This window comes from Piliocolobus tephrosceles, chromosome 4, assembly GCF_002776525.5.
Source record: "Piliocolobus tephrosceles isolate RC106 chromosome 4, ASM277652v3, whole genome shotgun sequence".
In the NCBI taxonomy this organism is placed as follows: domain Eukaryota; kingdom Metazoa; phylum Chordata; class Mammalia; order Primates; family Cercopithecidae; genus Piliocolobus; species Piliocolobus tephrosceles.
The window spans coordinates 150,072,927-150,092,523 of record NC_045437.1 but is presented as its reverse complement, the minus strand read 5'-3'; the positions used below and the strand labels follow the sequence as shown (position 1 = coordinate 150,092,523).

The 19,597-nt window shown below is 45.7% G+C and overlaps 2 protein-coding genes across 8 annotated transcripts in view; one reads left to right on the top strand and one right to left on the bottom strand.

Annotated features, from left to right (window-relative positions):
* Positions 1-16,079, bottom strand: HARS1 (histidyl-tRNA synthetase 1). Of its 3 annotated transcripts, XM_023194489.2 has the most exons (13): positions 15,571-15,917; positions 15,212-15,301; positions 9,189-9,308; positions 5,842-5,937; positions 5,070-5,195; positions 3,985-4,092; positions 3,737-3,835; positions 3,411-3,504; positions 3,073-3,200; positions 2,738-2,980; positions 1,105-1,221; positions 767-913; positions 1-422 (listed from the first exon to the last, which is right to left on the bottom strand). In XM_023194489.2, exons 1-13 carry the CDS (start codon positions 15,658-15,660, stop codon positions 351-353), a joined length of 1,530 nt encoding a protein of 509 aa, XP_023050257.1. In that variant the 5' UTR covers positions 15,661-15,917; the 3' UTR covers positions 1-350. The 3 variants fall into 3 exon arrangements, with proteins under 3 accessions (XP_023050257.1, XP_023050265.1, XP_023050272.1); XM_023194497.1 differs by lacking the exon at positions 9,189-9,308 and having other exon boundaries at positions 15,571-16,079; XM_023194504.1 differs by lacking the exons at positions 5,070-5,195; positions 5,842-5,937 and having other exon boundaries at positions 15,571-16,079.
* HARS2 (histidyl-tRNA synthetase 2, mitochondrial) overlaps positions 15,781-19,597 on the top strand; it is an 11,195-nt gene continuing 7,378 nt past the window's right edge. For 2 of the 5 annotated variants that reach the window (XR_002726818.3, XM_023194517.1), the window contains exons 1-4: positions 15,781-16,110; positions 18,255-18,329; positions 18,594-18,713; positions 18,844-18,939. Coding sequence is in view for 4 of the 5 variants with exons in the window: in XM_023194517.1 (XP_023050285.1) it covers positions 16,003-16,110; positions 18,255-18,329; positions 18,594-18,713; positions 18,844-18,939 (399 nt within the window). In the remaining variant the exon portion in view is untranslated. Of the gene's footprint in view, positions 16,111-18,154; positions 18,330-18,593; positions 18,714-18,843; positions 18,940-19,597 lie in introns of all 5 variants that reach the window. The other 3 variants (XM_023194532.2, XM_023194546.3, XM_023194538.3) reach the window with 3 other exon arrangements.

Below are 19,597 nucleotides of genomic sequence, written 5' to 3'. Positions count from 1 at the left end.
TCTGTGGTTGAGGCATTTTATTGGACCTTTGGCAATTGGTGGGGAGGCATCTGCTCCAACTGGTGCGAGGCCCTGTAGATGAGACCATCTCAGGCTGGGTCCTTGTAGCCCAGGAGCACAGACTGGACTAAGCCCCCAGGGCCTTGTATGTAAAAGGTGTAGTATCTGGCCATTTTTGCCAGTAATAATCAATAAAATAACCATAATAAAAATTAAAGTCTCTGTTCTGACCAGTCTTCAGGTCTTCCTGCTGAAATGGAAAAGTGCAAAGCAGTTGAAGTACATATGCAGTTTGTCTTAACCTCAAATAGTACCAGTCCCACTTCCTTTCCTCTGATTGTTTGCTCAGTTCAGCAGATGCAGAGGGGCTGGCCTGTTCTCCTTTTGATTTCCTCCACAAGGTCTTCTCTTCGGACATTCACCTGGCCAGGATGGGAGAAGAAGGTGGTATAAGCATCTTCCATTCCACTGCTGCCCGAGTGCCTAGTTTCCTCTAGCCTGCTAGGCATCAGTCTCAGCTGGGAGCAGGAACCTAATTAAACACCTCAGGCTAGAGTGTGCCTCTTGGGGCAGCCAACAAAACATAGGGTATATGCAGGGATGGAGATCTCACCCTACTAAGACCACAGTAACAGGTTAAGCTCTCAAGTCTTTTATGGTTGTACTAATATCAATGCCAGGCTTTTTCTCAGGTCTTGAATGGGCATGGGCCTGCCAAAATGGCATACATTCTCTGTCCCTTAGTTTTCCTGCCCGCTTCCCTTACCTCTTCTCTGCTAGTCACTGAACGGAGCTTGATGACCCCATCCTTGAGTTCCTGCTCCCCGATGATAGCCACCAGTGGGATGCCTGCCTCCTCACAGTACTGCAACTGGTTCAATAGCTTTGGGTTCTTCTTGTACAGCAGCTCAGCCTGCAGGGGACAAGAGCAGAAGAGGAAGGCTGGCTTCTGCTGTCCTCAGGGACAGAGGGTGTCCAATCTGGCACCTTGTTCTTAGCTCCACTTTTGAGAAGTAATGGCAGGATCCATTATGGGTGAGCTTTTATTCAGTTTGTGCCCAGCACACCCAAGTTTGCTGCCACCCTGGGGCTTGCCTCCCGTACCTTGATCCCAGCATCCCACAGTTCTGAGACAAGCTTTAGTCTTTCTTCTAGCAGCTTCTTCTGTGCAGATGCCACAAGTACCTGTGTCTCCGTGGTCCGTACTTTCTCCTCCAAAGCCTGGGGAAGGGGCAGATAAGAGTCAGAGAGCTGGGCTAACACCTTCAAGGAGCAAACAAAGCAGGCTCTAGTCAGGATTTTGAGACCAGGCCCAACTCAGCTCTACCAGGGCAGGGGCCCTGTATTCTAATCTTGTACCTTGGGCATAAGGTAGCTTTTAGTAGATATGAGGACTGAACTAACTTGTACATAGGATGTGTCAGAATAAATAACTTAGGGTAAGAATAAAGGTAGCTTTTTTACAGTAACTTCAAGCTTATCTCCATGTAGTACTTTTTTTTTTTTTTTTTTGAGACAGGGTCTCTGTCACCCAGGCTGAAGTGCAGTGGCGTGATCACTGCAGCTTCAACCTCCTGAGCTCAAGTGATCCTCCCACCTCAGCCTCCTGACTACAGGCACACACCACCATACTTGGCTAATAAAAAAAAAAAAATTTTTTTTTTTTTAATCTGTAGAGACAGGGTCTCACCATGTTGCCCAGACTGGTCCATGTAGTACCTTAAGGGTCCATCAAAGCATTCACACAGAAATACTACTATGAGCCTACCCCAACTAGATCACCCTTGGCAGTTTTAGTCCCCACTTACTATCTACCCATTTATGACACTGTGCCTCTCACACTTCAGTTACAGGGCACAGGCGTGTATATGGGTATGGGGAAAGGAGAATGCTGCTGCTGCTTCCCTTGTCTTTTTCGGGAAAACTATTTTCATAGTTTTTACAATGTAAGATGCCTACTGGAAGAATGATCTCAACTGGGAAACAGGTGGTTTCCACCCTAGAGAAAAGGCATAGACCGTGGGGAGGTTGCCAGAGCATTTCCCAGAGGATGAAATGCAACCAGCCACTTAAGACCAGCAGCAACAAAGGAGGGCTTGAGGCCACGAGAGGCTTCCTTGGTGTTACTCTAGGTGCTAGAGAGTCACAGTAGCCATGTGAGGGATCCCAGGGCCTCAGACACATGCTTCCCATTTAGAGACAATATTACAATGTGGTTAGTGGCAAGACTTTGGAGTCAGACTGCCTGGATTCAAATTCTGACTCTACCACTTACAAGTTTCATGGCCTTAAGCAAATTATTTGATCTATAATGCTTCAGTTTTCTCATCTGGAAAATGCAATTAATAAAATTAGCTACTCTCACAGGGCTGTGGTAAGAATTATATTTTGATAATGCATGAAAAGCACCAAGCACAGTGCCTGGCACAAGGCACTAAAATGTTAAGTATTCTGTATCATGAGGAAGATCTAAGTCTTGGATACAGCAGCCCACGTTTGTGACAGCCCTGAAGGAAGCAGAGACCCAGAGCAGAGGATTTAGTGGAGAAACATGGATTAAAGATCCATAAAACTGACCTATAATGGGGTAGAAATCTGTGAAAAAGAGCAATAATCTTTTCTCCATTTCTGTGAGATGTTCCCTACCCAAGGCAGCACCACTCGCTCCCTTGGAGATCAGATAGCTTAGGTGCCACCACCTGCTCAGACTGTCTTCTACCCACCCCGTAGGACCTACCTCTAGTCTCTGTTCCACGATGGAGAAAATCCGCTCCACCCCAATGCTGAGCCCCACGCATGGCACCTTGCGCCCTTTGGGGTCGAACATGCCCACTAGCCCATCATAGCGCCCTCCAGCAGCCACACTGCCCACACCCAGGGGCTCTTCCCCTGCCTGGGCTGGGGTCTGTAGCAGCACTGCCTCATAGATCACCCCAGTATAGTAATCCAGCCCTCGAGCAAGGCTCAGGTCAAAGGAGATCTGTGGAGATAAGAACATGGTCAGTGCCAGATTAAGATTAGGGATCTGAAGCCCCAGAGCTCAGAAGGGATCCCATCCCCAACTTGACTCACTTTGTCATCAATGCCAAATAGGGTCAGATACTCAAAGAGCAGTTTCAGGTCTCCCAGGCCCTCCAAGGCCTGCTTGTTTTGGGATAGTTTAGGATCCTGGAGCAGCTGTTCCACCAGGGATACCCCACCTGGGGAGACAGACTTGTGAGTGAGGCTGACAAGCAAACAAAAAAGGTAAGGGGGGTTGACCTTCTTGCCTGGATTCTAGTTGCCCATACATGTGTGTGTACATATACATACACACACTCACTCTCCTACATACATACACAGAAAGAGTTTCAACTTTAGGACTGAGGGCAGTTGGATGGCTGCTGGGGAGGCTTGGTTCTGTTCCTCACCATGCTGCTGGACATAGTCCCCAATGCGGTCAGCCACCTCGGGTGCAAGGCCCTTCTCTCCCACCATCTCATTCTTCACCTCTTCCCAGGACACCTAGGCAGACGGACACCAGTCAGGGACCTCTGGGCAGCTTCCGCACCACAGAGCAGGTATGTACTGTCCTCAGGGAACAGTCTTGGAGCAGTAGCTGCCCATGAGCCTATATCCTAGGGCTAACCTTCCTCTGGTGGGTATAGAGGCATGCACCTCTCTCTCTCAATCTTGTTTTCCATTTCCCAAGGCAGGGTGGGATCTGGGAAAAGAAGTCAAGTACTTGGGTTGTTACCTTGTCCAGCTTGTCTACTGAGGAGCAGATGGTACGGAACTTGCTGTCAGAAACACCACAGATGGCAAACATCCCATCTAGAATACGTCGATCATTTACCTGCAAGGAACCAATGCGTAGTGTGGAGGGAATCTCTTTTCTTACATGACCTGCAATAGTCATGGTCACTTGGGCTACTGGTCCCTCTGCACAAGGATCTTGTGAGAGGCCAGGCCCAACTTTGCCCTCCCAGCCATGTCAGCTCTGACCTTGACCAGGAAGTCGCCTATCTGAAGTGAACTCAGGATCTCGCACATGATCTTCAGGCACTCTGCATCAGGGATCATGGGATCAAAGTTCCCAGCAATGTCAAAATCCTGCAGGGAGAGGGTTAGCCAGAGGTCTTCAGGGATTCACCTTTCTGAAGGGGGGACTCTGGGAGCTCTGTCCTCTAGGAAGGCCTGGTTGCACTCAACCATAGACTTTCTTTCATTTTCTTATCATCAGCCCAGAGGTAAACCCCAGCATCCTTGGGCTTCTCACCAGTTTTGGTTTCCTTTCTATCTACTGGGCTATTCCTTCATTTTCTACTTCATCATCTTAACTCCTCCTACTGGGTAGGGTGATTATATGGCTTTAGTGCTTAGCCATTTTCTCTATTCATTCAGAAGCCCTGGCATCAGTCTGGGTGATTTGATATATCAAAGCTAATTTCCTTATTCTCTGCTGTGATCCTATCACTGTGGTTTAAAATAAAGAGCACTGGACCAAGAGTTCTAGTCCTGACTTTGCCTTTCTCACCCCTATGATCTCTTCATCTGCGCGTATCAAGTTTACTCATATGTAAAATGGAGAGACTTTATTCTCCTCCTCCACCACAGGGACATTGTGAAATCTGCATGAAAACGCCATAGAAGAGGCTGGGCGCGGTGGCTCACGCCTGTAATCCCTGCACTTTGGGAGGCCAAAGCAGGCAGATCACGAGATCAGGAGTTTGAGACCAGCCTGGCCAACATGGTGAAACCCTGTCTCTACTCAAAATACAAAAAATTAACTGGGCGTGGTGGCAGGTGCCTGTAATCCCAGCTACTCAGGAGGCTGAGGCAGGAGAATCATTTGAACCCAGGAGGCAGAGGTTGCAGTGAGCCGAGACTGCACCACTGCACTCCAGCTTGGGCAACAGAGCGAGACTCCTCAAAAAAACAAAAAACAAACAAAAAAACCACCATAGAAACCTAAGAGCATTATCTGGGTCATCCAATTTGCTCAGGACACTGTTGAGTACTCAATAGATTCTGCTGGCTTGAGAAAGCCCCAAGTAACCCATCCTGCCCCACGGTTTCCCGACACTCACACACTGGTAGAATTCCCGGTATCGGCCGCGGGTCATGGCTGGGTTATCCCGCCGATATACCTTTGCTATGTGGTAGCGTTTAATGTTGGTCAGTTTATTCATTGCCAAATACCGAGCAAAAGGAACCTGATGACAAAGAGTTAAGGAGAAAGCCCCTCCTATCACTGTCTGCAAGTTGATTATCATCACCAACAGAAGCTGGGGTCTAACCCCTCCCTATGTGGGTAAAACTGCCACCCATAAGATTAATAGCACTTACGAACATCAGAAAGCACCAGCTGTGCTACCACATGAGGCAACTGAAGGCTCAAAAAAGATTAAGGCACCTTTCTCTTTTGTAGTGTTGACTGGACTTTTCTGAGCATGGCAAGGGGCTGGGCAGGTTGGCCACAGACCAGAAAAAGGCCCCCATATGGGATTTCTAAGCAGATGATTCTCTGTGTAGCTTGGAGACAAGGGAAATGTGTTGCTGGTCCATTAAGGAGAATTTTGTCCACTGGACAGGGCAGGGGAGAGGTATTCTGGAGCCAGGGGATGACTGTAGAGTTGGAACTGGGCCCTGACATCAAGCTGAGGTCTCACTCAGGATTCAGAAGATTTCTAAGGGTGTGTATGCTCTCTTTAGCCAAAGTCCCACTCCTGGTTTAGAGAAATAATTCCCCTAATCGCCAAAGGCCTCATATTTGATCCTATCTACTCTACCATTCTTAAACCTGAGCCAAGTGAGTGCCAATCCATCCAAAGTCTCAAGTGCCCCAGTTTAGAAAGATACAGTGAGGTCATAGCGAAGGGACAGGAGCTCCCCGCCCTGATCCTTCAGGTCATAGATAAGCTTGGAATCTTCCCCATACTTCCCCATCAGTGTTTCCTAGAGAAAACATAAATAAATGTGGTCATAGTAATAAATATAACAATTTAAAAGGAAATTTTAAAAACAAACATGACTGATTCCAACTTGTCTGCATTTCCCTCTGCTCTTTATCCCAATTCTTAGGTGTCTGATGTAGTTATCATTGAAAGGAAACATCAATTTTGTGTTTTTCCTATTTTGATTTTGTAACAGAGCTGAAGTATTTTTTTACATATTTTTCTCTTAAAAATCTTTTTTTCTTCAGACTCAACTTCTCAGCATGAATTTTTTTGTTGTTGTTGTTTTTGTTTTTGAGATGATGTCTTGCTCTGTCGCCAGGCTGGAGTGCAGTGGTGTGATCTCGGCTCACTGCAACCTCTGCCTCCCGGGTTCAAGCGATTCTCCTGCCTCAGCCTCCCAAGTGGCTGGGACTACGGCAGGTGCCACTGTGCCCAGCTAAGTTTTTTATTTTTAGTAGAGACAGGGTTTCACCATGTTGGCCAGGATGGTCTCGATTTCTTGACTTCGTGATCTGCCCGCCTCGGCATCCCAAAGTGCTGGGATTACAGGCGTGAACCACAGCGCCCAGCCTGAAGTATTTTTAAAAGATGCATAAATTCCAGTGAGAAGAAGCTCTGTACTTACTTCCTCCCTAATGTTATACTGTTAGGTGTTTAGGTTATTCTAATTTTAGAAAAAATTTTTTTAGGCCAGGCATGGTGGCTCACACCTGTAATCCCAGCACTTTGGGAGGCCGAGGCGGATGGATCACCTGGGGTCAGGAGTTCGTGACCAGCCTGGCCAACATGGTAAAACCCTGTCTCTACTAAAAACACAACAGTTAGCTGGGGGAGGTGGTGGGCATCTGTAATCCCAGCTATTCGGAGGCTTAGGCAGGAGAATCGCTTGAACCCGGGAGGCAGAGGTTGCAGTGAGCAGAGATTGCACCATTGCACTCTAGCCTGGGTGACAAGAATGAAACTCCATCTCAAAAAAAAAAAAAAAAAAAGACCCATAACATTTCAATAATCTAATATTTAGGTATATAGCTCTTTTTTTAAAAAAAGTGTTTTTCTTGATGATAAACTACTAGGAATGGGTTATTAGACCAACAAACATAAATGTTTTTATGATGCCTGAGATTCGAATAATGTCAAAAGTAAAAACTGAGGAATGTCTTAAGGGCATTACAGCAGTCCTTGCCCTGTGATGTCTATCATTGGTAATAGCATATTTCGCTCACCAGGTTGGCAAAGATTAAAAAGCCTGAAACTTCCCAGTATGTAGTATCAGAAACAGTCACACACTAGTGTTATGGGCTGAACTGTATCCCCCTGCCCGACCCTCTCCAATTCATTTGTTTAAGTCCTAAATCCCAGTAACCTCTGAACATGACTACATTTGGTGATAGGATCTTTAAAGAGATGATTAAGCTAACACGAGGTCTCCAAGCTGGGCTCTAATCCAATATGTTGTTGTAAAAAGAGAAAATTTAGACAGGGACAGAGGAAAGACGATGTAAAGACAAAGGGAGGCTGGGTGCGGTGGCTTATGCCTGTAATTCCAGCACTTTGGGAGGCTGGGGTGGGTGAATCACTTGAGGCCAGGAGTTCAAGACCAGTCTGGCCAACATGGTGAAACCCCATCTCTACTAAAAATAGAAAAATTAGCCAGGCGTGGTGGCGCACGCGTGTAATCCCAGCTACTCAGGAGACTGAGGCAGGAGAATCACTTGAACCTGGGAGGTGGAGGTTGCAGTGAGATAAGGTCGTGCCACTGCATTCTAGCCCAGGCAACAAAGTGAGACTCTTGTCTCAATTAAAAAAAAAAAAAAAAAAAAGACCAAGGGGGACGATGGCCATCTACAAGCCATGGAGAGAGGCCTGGAACAGATCCTTCCTTTATGGGCCTCTGAAAGAACTGGGCCTGCCAGCATGTTATGTCAACTTCCAACCTCTGGAACTGTGAGAAAATACATTTCTGTTGTTTAAGCTACCCAGTCTATGGTACTTTGTTATGGTAGCCCTAGCAAAGTAACACAATAGGTAAAAACAGTCTCATAAATATGTACAATTATATATCAATAAAAAGAGACAGGTACTACATTGATGAAGGAAACAACAGATAATTTCAGACAGGTTTATAGACTAAAGGCAATGAACCAGCTCATTGTGATAGAGGGAGAACAGCTACTTTAAAGAAGGTGGTTGGAGAAGATCACTTGAGGAGTGGCATTTTAGCTGAGCTCTGAAATTAAAATCTGGCTGGCTGGACGTGGTAGCTCATGCCTGTAATGTCAGCAATTTGGGAGGCTGAGGAAGGAGGACCACTTGAGGCCAGGGGTTTGCAAGCAGCCTGGGCAACATAGCAAGACTTCTGTCTCTATTTGTATTTATGTTTTTTGAAAAAAGGAATTAAAATCTGCAGTCTCTAGTATAATCTGAAATAAATCATGCAAAGAGCTAAGGAAAGGGAGTTCAGGAAAAGGGAAGAGCAAGAACAAAGGTCTGGAGGTACAAACACACTGAGTATGTTCCAAGAGTTGGAAGAAGACCAGAGTAGCATAATGGGCAAGAGGAAAAATAGCATTAGCATGAGATGAGGTAGGAGAGGCAGTGGCCAGATCACCTAGGGCTCTGTAAACCTAAGTAAAGAGTTTGGATTGTACTATAAGTGCAGTGGGAATCACTGGGTTTGAAGCAGGTAGTAATGCAATCTGGGTTGGTTGGTTTGTTTTAGAGACAGGGTCTTGCTACATTGCCCAGACTGGAGTATGGTGGCTATTCACAGGCACCACCGCACACTACAGCCTTGAACTCCTGGGATCCAGTGATCTTTCTGCTTCAGCCTCCTGAAAAGCTGGAACTACAGGTGTGCCCAGTTGCAATCTGGTTTTTAATAGCAAAGAACTAGTAACAACCTCAGAGTCCATCAATAGGAGAGTGGTTGCATATTTATGTATGTATGGTTTGGATCAATCTAGAAAACATCCCAAGTACAAATGCCCTGCAATACAATGTAGACATGACCCAGAACAACTACCACTCCAAAGAATGGCTCTCTTTTGGAAGCTGCTGGCCACAACCAACATAATAAAAGACAGGGCCTCTCCCTCCAAGCCATTCTTGTCCCTCTTGTTATTGGAGAATACTGGTCTGTGTCCACAACAGGAGTGGGCCCTTTGGACCCTCACTCTCTTGTTGTCATCTTCTTTGTTATTCAAATGCCCACTCATCTACAATTGTAGTTTCTTCCTGCCCTTTCCTCACCTTTAGTTCAAATACAGGTGTATCAATGACTTCTGCACCATGGCGCTTGAAGCAACGGATGATTACGTCAAACACCTTCTCACGAACTGCCATCTGCCGGGGACTATAGTCTCTTGTGCCCTTGGAGTTGAAATCAGCCAGAGAACCAGAAATGAGGTTTGAAAACCAAGAACAATACGTTTTGGAAATATAAAAGGATGACCTCAATAATGAAAAAGCAAATCCTGCTCTAAACAGATTTTCCTACAGGCCACTGAGTTTTAAAACAAGTACAAATAATTTCCTATTAATTCCCACACCCATCTGCTATCTGCCTTACAAACTCCATTCCCTTTTAAGCTTGGGGTCTATTTTCTAAAATTCTTAGAACTCTTTCCTTTAAGTCATTTTCCTAAAAACTCTTTCTGGGATAACAGAACATTTCCTGGCCTAATAACAAACACCTACCTGAGGCCGGGCACAGTGGCTCATGCCTGTAGTTCCAGCACTTTGGGAGGCCAAGGCAGATGGATTGCCTGAGGTCAGGGGTTCGAGACCAGCCTGGCCAACATGGTGAAACCCCATCTCTACTAAACAATACAGAAATTAGCCGGGTGTGACGCCTCGCCCCTTGTAGGCCCAGCTACTTGGGAGGCTGATGCACGAGAATCCTTGAACCTGGGAGGTGGAGGTGGTTGCAGTGAGCCGAGATCGTGCCATTGCACTCCAGCCTGGGCAACAGAGTGAGACTGTGTCTCAAAAAAACAAACAAATGGTGGTGGCGGGTGCCTGTAATCCCAGCTACTCGGGAGGCTGAAGGCAGGGAGAATTACTTAAACCTGGGAGGCGGAGGTTGCAGTAAGCTGAGATTGCGCCACTGCACTCCAGACTGAGCGACAGAGTGAGACTCCATCTCAAAACAAAAAAACAAAAAACAAAAAAAACCAACCAGTCGGGCATGGTGGCTCACGCCTGTAATCCCAGCACTTCGGGAGGCCGAGGTGGGCAGATCACAAGGTCAGGAGATCAAGACCATCCTGGTGAACCCTGTGAAACTTTATAACAGGTCTTTCAAATGTTGATACATTTCATTATACAATATCAGGAAGCCTTATTTATTTACATCACCTCAGATCTCATCAAGAAAGTCTTTTTTTTTTTTTTTTTTTTTTTTTGAGATGGAGTCTCGCTCTGTCACCCAGGCTAGAGTGCAGTGGCGCGATCTTGGCTTACTGCAACCTCCGCCTCCCGGGTTCAAATGATTCTCCTGCCTCAGCCTCAGCCTCGGCCTCCTGAGTAGCTGGGACTACATACAGGTGTGTGCTACCACGCCCGGTTAATTTTTTGTATTTTTAGTACAGATGGGGTTTCACCATGTTAGCCAGGATGGTCTCGATCTCGTGACCTCATGATCCGCTTGCCTCAGCTTCCCAAAGTGCTGGGATTATAGGCGTAAGCCACCTTGCCCAGCCTGGTTTTTTGTTTGTTTTTGACACGGAGTCTTGCTCTGTCACCCAGACTGGAGTACAGTGGCATGTTCTTGGCTCACTGCAACCTCCACCTCCCAGGTTCAAACGATTCTCCTGCCTCAGCCTCCCAGGGAGCTGGGATTACAGACATGTGCTACCATACCTGGCTAATATCTGTATTTTTATTAGAGATGGGGTTTCACCATGTTGGCTAGGCTGGTCTGAAACTCCCGACCTCAGTAATCTGCCCACCTTGGTCTCCCAAAGTGCTGGGATTACAGGCGTAAGACACCATACCCAGCAGAAAACTCTTTAATTATTGGGAAGCTGTCAAGCTTATGATGGAAGATACAAGTTTTCTAAAATTCTTTTTTTTTGAGGTGGAGTTTCTCTCTTGTTGCCTAGGCTGGAGTGCAATGGCGCGATCTCGGCTCACCGCAACCTCTGCTTCTCGGGTTCAAGCGATTCTTGTGCCTCAGCCTCCCTAGTAGCTGGCATTACAGGCATGCGCCACCATGCCCGGCTAATTTTTAGTAGAGATGGTGTTTCTCTATGTTGGTCAGGCTGATCTCAAACTCCCAACCTCAGGTGATCCGCCCGCCTTGGCCTCCCAGAGCGCTGGGATTATAGGGGTGAGTCACCATGCCCAGCCCAAGTTTTCTAAAATTCTAACTTTCACCTGAATATTTGAATTTTATCACTGCCTATAGGCACTGTCAGATGTCTTCCTTGAGGTGGCAAGGCTCACTTCGTTCAATGTTGTAAAACTGCCAAATATTTAAGTTTGAAAAACCATAATTTATCTTTCAGTTGTTAACTCAAATAAAACAAGATGTTCTATGAAAAAAGTAGCTAGATCAGCTTGCAACTTGAACAATAGCATAAGCTATTTTTAGTTAACACCCTACCTTGGGGTGCAGAAGTGCTTTATATGTGCTTCCCATTTTGTCACAGCAAATATTTAAAAATAGGGTCCTCAAGGGTCAAGATTCAATAAAATTAGTAAGTTTTTTGGCCAGGCATGGTGGCTCACACCTAGCACTTTGGGAGGCCAAGGGGGGCAGATTGCCTGAGTTCAAGAGTTCGAAACCAGCCTGGGCAACATGGTGAAATATGTTGTAGGTTTCTTGTGTTTTTCGTAAAATACAAAAAATTAGCTGGGTGTGGTGGTACCCGCCTGTAATCCCAGGTACTCAGGAGGCTGAGGCACAAGAATTGCTTGAACCTGGGAAGTGGAGGCTGCAGTGAGCCAAGATCGTGACACTGAACTGTAGCCTGGGCAACAGAGTGAGATCCTGTCTACAAAAAACCCCAAAACAAACAAACGAACAAAGTTTTGCCATTTTATTAATAACATTGTTAAGTAAAACTAAATTTTATTTATTTATTTACTTATTGTGAGTGCATGGCAGTGAAGAACATACTGGCTATTAGTACAGTTTAGTGTCGCTGTCTTAATTTATGCTAAGGCACCAGCAGTTCTACTCATCAGTGCTTTTGTGCCTTTGGTGCAAATGTTAACACAACAAAAAAGGCAGATAACATCTTAGAATTATTATAGAAGGGCTGGGCACAGTGGCTCACGCCTGTAATCCCAGCACTTTAGGAGGCCAAGGTGGGCGGATCACTTGAGGCCAGGAGTTCAAGACCAGCATGGCCAACACGGTGAAACCCCGTCTCTACTAAAAATACAAAAAATTAGTCGGGTGCAGTGGCACACGCCTGTAGTCCCAGCTACTCGGAAGGCTGAAGGCAGGGAGAATTACTTGAACCTGGGAGGCGGAGGTTGCAGTGAGCTAAGATCACGCCACTACACTCCAGCCTGGGCGACACAGCAAGACTCCGTCTCAAACAAAACAAAAGAAAACAAAGGAATTACTATAGAAATAGTTTTGACCACGAAGATCCCTTGAAAGAGTCTTGTCTCACAATACTGAGTTTTCTGTTGTTAATACTAAAATGGATATTAACTCTCTAGCATAATCTTATTTTAATACTATAATATGGAAATTTTCAAAGACACGATATGGAGAATAGTATTACAGGTCACCATTTATCCATGACCCAGCTCCAACAACCATTAACCTCTGCTATTCTTACTTAAGCCCTTACATGTTTTTCTTAAATATTTTGAAATAAATCCCAGACGTCATATCATTTCATCCATAAATACTTCAATATGAATCTCTAACACATAAGGACATTTAAAAAACCCCAAAGACTCTATCTTTATTATAACTAACAAAACTAACAGCAACTCCTTAATATTATCTAATGCTAAGCCATGGTCAGTTTTTCCCTGTTGCCTCGATAATATCTTTTTATGGTTGATTTATTTGAATCAGCTTCAAAACGAAGTCTATGCGTTGTAATCAGCTGATATGTCTATTTAATCTACAATAGTTTCCTTCCCTCCCCCACTTTTTTTTTTTTATTTTAAAAAGGTCATTTATTAACTAGGAAAATTGGGTCATTTGTCCTAAAAATTTTTTTCACATTCTAGATTTGGTGAACAATATGCTTGATGTGTCATTTAACATGTTCCTCCATCTCTAGTATTTCCTGTAAACCGATAGTTAGTCCAAAGATCTGATTAGATTCAAATTCAATTAACTTGGCAAGAGTACTTCACAGGTGGTGCTGTGTACTTCTTATTGCATCACATCAGCAGGAACATGTCTAGTTGTCCTACTTTAGTGATGTTAAAACTCATCACTGGTGAGGACAGACTGATCCATCATAAATTCCACAGTAAGCTTTTCATCTAATAGTTTGAATAATCACTGATCATCACCACTTTAGGATTTTACACTGTCTCTTTAACCTCTGAATATGAGTTATATGTAAAAAGAAACAGCTCAATGAATTTAGGAGCCCAAAGAATTAACCTTAACACAAGGAAAACAGACATCTCCCCTCTCCTTTGGAATTCAATTTCAAATACGTTTATTAAATAGAGTCATCCCTCAGTATCCGCAGGAGATTTGTTCTAGGCCCCATGTGGATACCAAAAATCCATAGATGCTCAAGCCCTTGATATAAAACTATATGCACGTCCTCCTATATACTTTAAATAGTCTCTAGAGTATTTATAATATCTTAGACAATGTAAAGGCTGTGTAAATAGTTGTTATACTATATTTTTTATTTGAAATTTTTATTTTTAGATTTTAAAAGTTTTTTTTTTTTTGTAGAGATAGGGACTCACTATGTTGCTCAGGCTGGTCTCAAACTCCTGGGCTCAAATGATCCTCCCCTTGCGGCCTCTCAAAAGTGCTGGGATTACAGGTGTAAGTCACCACATTCAGCCAGATTTTTTTTCTTAATTGTTTCTTTTCCCCTGAATGGTTTTGATCTCCGTAGGTGGTTGAATCTGTGAATGTGGGACCTTGGGATATGGAGGGCTGACTATACCTATTTAGGCACCCAGTCTGTCTCAGGGTATATAAACCACAAAAATAACTACTTAAAGTTGGTGCAATAACAGAAATATGTATGAAGTGCCAAGAGAACCCAGATGAAGGGGTAAACAGTTCTATTTATAGAACTTACAGAAAGTGGAACTGAACTGGAGGATGCGCTCAGAATCTCCAACCTCATTCCACTCTACTCTCCTTTACTTAGTTCTAGCCATGTAGATCATCCTCTAGTTCCTCAAAACTACCAAAGTTCTTTCCCACTTTAGGGTTTCCATACTCTACCTGGACCTATCTTTGTCACACTTGTCCTCTGGCTATCTCCTACTCATTCACTAGATCAGTTAGTATATCACTTCCTCAGTTAGCCTTTCTCAGACTCCCCAGTTCTCCCTTATTTTTCTCAGAGCAATCTTAATTTCTTTATATCATTTTTCACAATATGTAATTACATAACCATATGTGGTGGCCAGGTGCGGTGGCACACGTCTGTAATCCCAGCACCTTGGGAGTCTGAGACGGGCGGATCACTTGACGTCAGGAGTTCAAGACCATCCTGGCCAATATGGGGAAATCCTGTCGCTACTAAAAATATAAAAATTAGCTGGGTGTGATGGTGGGCACCTGTAGTCCCAGCTACTCAGGAGGCTGAAGCAGGAGAATCACTTGAACCCAGGAGGCAGCGGCTGCAGTGAGCCAAGATGTGCCACTGCACTCCAGCCTGTGCAATACAGGATACTCCGTTTCAAAAAAAAAAAAAAAAAAAAAAAATCTGTGTGGGATTATTTGTTCTAAGTCTCTCTCCTTCAGTAGAATGTAAGCTCCATGAAAGTAGGCTATATTGTCCACCATGGTATATATTAAGTACTTTGTATAGTGCTAGAGACACAGCGCTAAATACACATTTACTGAATGAACAAAGGAGTAGCAGCAGCAGGCTGACTCCCTTGATCACCCAGTTGGCCTAGCTTCTGCCATCACTTTGCCATCCCAGAATGACTCAGGTAGAGTCCAGTCCAGCCCAGCGCCCAGGGCGACTGTCCTCTCCTCTGCAGTATTTCAGATCCTCCTCAATGACCTGGTTTAAGGAGGCAGACATAAGCGCCCCGTGAGTAGAGTTAGAGACTTTCTCAGTGGCTCCCTACAGGAATGATATTACCTTGGGGGTTTTGAGCACAAACTTCTGTTTGCTTTCATCAGGACCCAGCTGTGCCTTCAGTTTCAGGAGTTTTCCCACCTCCTCCTCGATCTGTGGAGGGAAAGAAGGCGCTGAGCTAACCATCTGTCAGTCTCCTGCCTCCCCCGCCATTCATTCAATATTCCTCCCTCATCAGGATCTCTCTGCTCAGGCCTAGCTTTGTTTCTCTCGGGACCCACCCTGGATGCCTCCCCACGCAGCCCACTCTCCTCCCTACAAGCTTGGTCGTTTCCCTCACATCCCTATCCTATGTCCCGAACAACCTGGCTTGACGTCCTCCCAGGCTTTGCCTTGGCCCTCCCCTGCTACCTAAGTCTTACCAGCTCGGCGCTGGCCTTCTGCTGCTTGAGGCCTCGCACGCGCTCTCCCTGAAGTTTCACCAGCTCCTCCAGCGCCGCACGCTCTGCCATCCCGGCTGTCCACTTGAACCCACTGCTGCCTAGACCTGCGATAGTGGCCCAGCCTCAGCAAGGATGACTTCCGGCTATCGAGTCGCCGGGTCGCACGCCTAGAGAGCCTCCGCCGAGCACAAAAATTATTTCCGGCTCCTGCCGGAAGTGCCGGAACTGGCTACTAAGGGAACTTGGGAGGATCCCACCTCAGCCTTCGTGACTGGTGAGGTGCGCAAACGCCCGGGTTTTGCCTGATGCCCGGGTTCAGCCTTGGCGTGCCCTCCACCCTTTCTGGAGTCCGACCCGCCTCCTTCCCAGGCCTTTTGTTCCTGTCCCGGAAAGCTGGCGTCCTGCCGCGCGATGCCCCTGCTCGGACTTCTTCCCAGGAGGGCCTGGGCTGCGCTGCTCAGCCAGCTCGTGCGACCGCCCTGCGCTTCTCGCACCGGGGCGGTCCGTTGCCAAAGCCAGGTGAGCGAGACGTAATTATCTCTGGTCTGTCCCAGCAGGACCTCCAGATCTGAAAGCATAGACTCGCGGCGTGTATTCCAGTGGTGTTACAATCGGTTTTTATCGAGTGCCCACTATGTACTGACACTGAACTAAGCGATTTGGATGCCTGGTCATTTAATCCTTGGAGCAATCTCGAGAGGTTGGAGTTTTTATTTCCATTCTGCAGTTGAGGAAACGGAGGCTGCAAGATTAAATAAATGAGTTATACATGGATATGTAGTAAGGGAGTATTTTAATTCATATCCACACTTTTTCCTGAAACTCTTGGACTCAAACAGTAATATTTTTAAGCAAAATGTATGAATATTCCTAACAAATGAGATGACTAAAGACCAGAAGTAAACTGAGTTCGCTTTAGAATTTACCTCAAAATGAATCTCAGAAAAACATTTTCAGATGTCAGAGAGTTTGGGATGTTGGAATTGCAGATAAGGGATTGTGGACTTGAACTTGGACTTCTCTTGGGACAAATAATCGCCATAGTATGGAACCACCACATCCTCTATTTTTGGAAGGGCATACAGCTTGCTGGTAATGCCACTGATTAAGTTTTGCCTTACTTCAGAAAGATTCTGATGCCCTCTTAGCAGATGCTTTGCGCTATCGTGAACAATAGGGCTCAGGTCTTTTATTAATATTCAATCACAGCATCTTACCAGTCTGAGTTTTTTAGTTCATTCAAGAAATCCATATCTTTTCATTCCACAGGCTTGTTCTGTGTCCTTGAGCTGGTTCCCCTGTCTTCAAGTTACAGTTTTCCTATCTCTAAACCTGATAACTAGTGCTACCTTATTAAAAATTCTTATTTTTTTGGCCGGGTGCAGTGGCTCATGCATGTAATCCCATCACTTTGGGAGGCCAAGGGGGGTGGATCACCTGAGGTCAGGATTTTGAGACCAACCAGCCTCACCAGGGGCGAAATCCCATCTCTACTAAAAATACAAAAATTAGGCCGGGCGCGGTGGCTCAAGCCTGTAATCCCAGCACTTTGGGAGGCCGAGACGGGCGGATCATGAGGTCAGGAGATCGAGACCATCCTGGCTAACACGGTGAAACCCCGTCTCTACTAAAAAATACAAAAAAACTAGCCGGGCAAGGAGGCGGCGCCTGTAGTCCCAGCTACTCCAGAGGCTGAGGCAGGAGAATGGCGTAAACCCGGGAGGCGGAGCTTGCAGTGAGCTGAGATCCGGCCACTGCACTCCAGCCCGGGCAACAGAGCAAGACTCCGTCTCAAAAAACAAAACAAAACAAAAATTAGCCAGGCATGGTGGCATACACCTGTAATCCCAGGTACTCAGGAGGCTGAGACAGAATCGCTTGAACGCGGGAGGCAGAGGTTGCAGGGGTTGAGATCATGCCACTGCACTCCAGCCTGAGCAACAGAGCAAGACTCCATCTGGAAAAAAAAAAAAATTATTTTTGCTGTTTCAGTAGGAACCGTGACCTGGAGAAGATCATCATAATCCCTACCCCTGAATGGTTGGTATTGGTAGTGGTGGGTTGTTCAGTGCCTTCATTATTCTCAGATTCTTAAAGTATTTGAGAATATTAAAAATCCGGCTGAGCGCAGTGGCTCATGTCTGTAATCCCAGCACTTTGGGAGGCCGAGGTGGATGGATCACGAGGTCAGGAGTTCAAGGATCAGCCTGGCCAACATGGTGAAACCCCATCTCTACTAAAAATGCAGAAATTAGCTGGGCGTGGTGGTGGCACGCCTGTAGTCCCAGCTACTCGGGAGGCTAAGGCAGGAGAATTGCTTGAACCGGGATGTGGAGGTTGCAGTGAGCCAAGATTGTGCCACTGCATTCCAGCCTGGGCAACAGACTGAGACTCTGTCTCAAAAAAGAAAAAAAAAAAAAATCCATATACAATGAGGAATCTTGTGTGGTGAAGACCTGACCTCATATATATTACACATATAATTGTAGATACAACATGGGTTCTTTGGGGTGGGACTGAGATTGGGATAGATGAAATGGTGCTTTGGCTTCCTGTTGCTCAGGGTGAAGAGTCTTTGCAGGTTGATGGTCAACAGGGTCAGAGATGCCACAGGTCTGGCCAGTGTCCAGAGGAGCCACTTCTCACATTCATTCTTCTGCCAGGTTGCAGAGGCAGTGTTAACATCCCAACTGAAAGCACATCAAGAGAAACCAAATTTTATTATCAAGATCCCAAAGGTAATACTTTTTGCCTACCCTATCCCATTAGAGTGCCTTGGAGGACTGACTTCTGCCTTGCATGTCTCTCTGACCCCTTTTAATGTCCTTTACATTTAAAAAATATATACTATTCTTGAGATACTAGGTGGGGCTCACACTCATTTGAACTCAGTAGATTTCAGCTCCAGACCTGAGATTACATAATAAGTGTCCTTTAACTCCTTGTCTGAAATGGACTTATTTTTTGTTTTTGTTTTCACTGTGGCTGCTTTTGGTTTCCAGGGTACCAGGGATCTTAGTCCTCAACATATGGTTGTGAGGGAGAAAATTCTTGATTTGGTTATCAGCTGCTTTAAACGTCATGGAGCAAAGGGGATGGATACCCCAGCATTTGAGCTGAAGGTAAGGGGAGAAGAAAGAGTACATGCAACCTCATTCACTTCTTCACTGGACTTAAGTGTCCCAAAGGGCTTCTTATCTGTGTTTTGGAGTCATCCTTTGAATTGTGGCTCATTCTGTTTGACCCCTACAGGAAATACTGACTGAGAAGTATGGAGAGGACTCTGGGCTCATGTATGATCTGAAGGATCAAGGTGGAGAGCTGTTGTCCCTCCGCTATGACCTTACTGTATCCTTTTGAATACTGGAGCCTCACCTGTCTCTTTCCAAATCCAGAGGGCTTTCTCTGACAAAAGTAGAGAGAGTGACTTTGGGATCTTAGAGGTCCACTGGCAGCAGCCTATACTTCTAGTTTCTCCCAGAATGCAGTTCTGCTACAGGAGCCTAGCCTGGAGCCCTATCATTTAACTCTAATGTGTATCATAATCCTTTGGGGGAGCTTGCAGAAGCACAGACATTTGGCTGCAGTCCCAGAGATTCTTAGCTAATTCTGTAGCTGGAATGGGGCTCAATAATTTGTATTTAAAAATTGTTTTTTGGCCAGGCACGGTGGCGAACACCTGTAATCCCAGCAGTTCGGGAGGCCAAGGCAGGTGGATCACCAGAGGTCAGGAGTTCAAGACCAGCCTGGCCAACATAGTGAAACCCCATCTCTACTGAGGTCCTGCTGAGCTCTGGGGCTGTCAGGTTCTGAGTCTAGTTTGGGACTGACTGTAGCCTTGTCCCCACAGATCTCTTTTGACCTAAAAAGTTAGCCAGGCGTGGTGGCGGGCGCCTGTAATCCCAGCTACTAGGGAGGCTGAGGCAGGAGAAACACTTGAACCCAGAAGGCAGAGGTTGCAGTGAGCTGAGATTGCGCCATTGCACTCCAGCCTGAGTGACAAAAG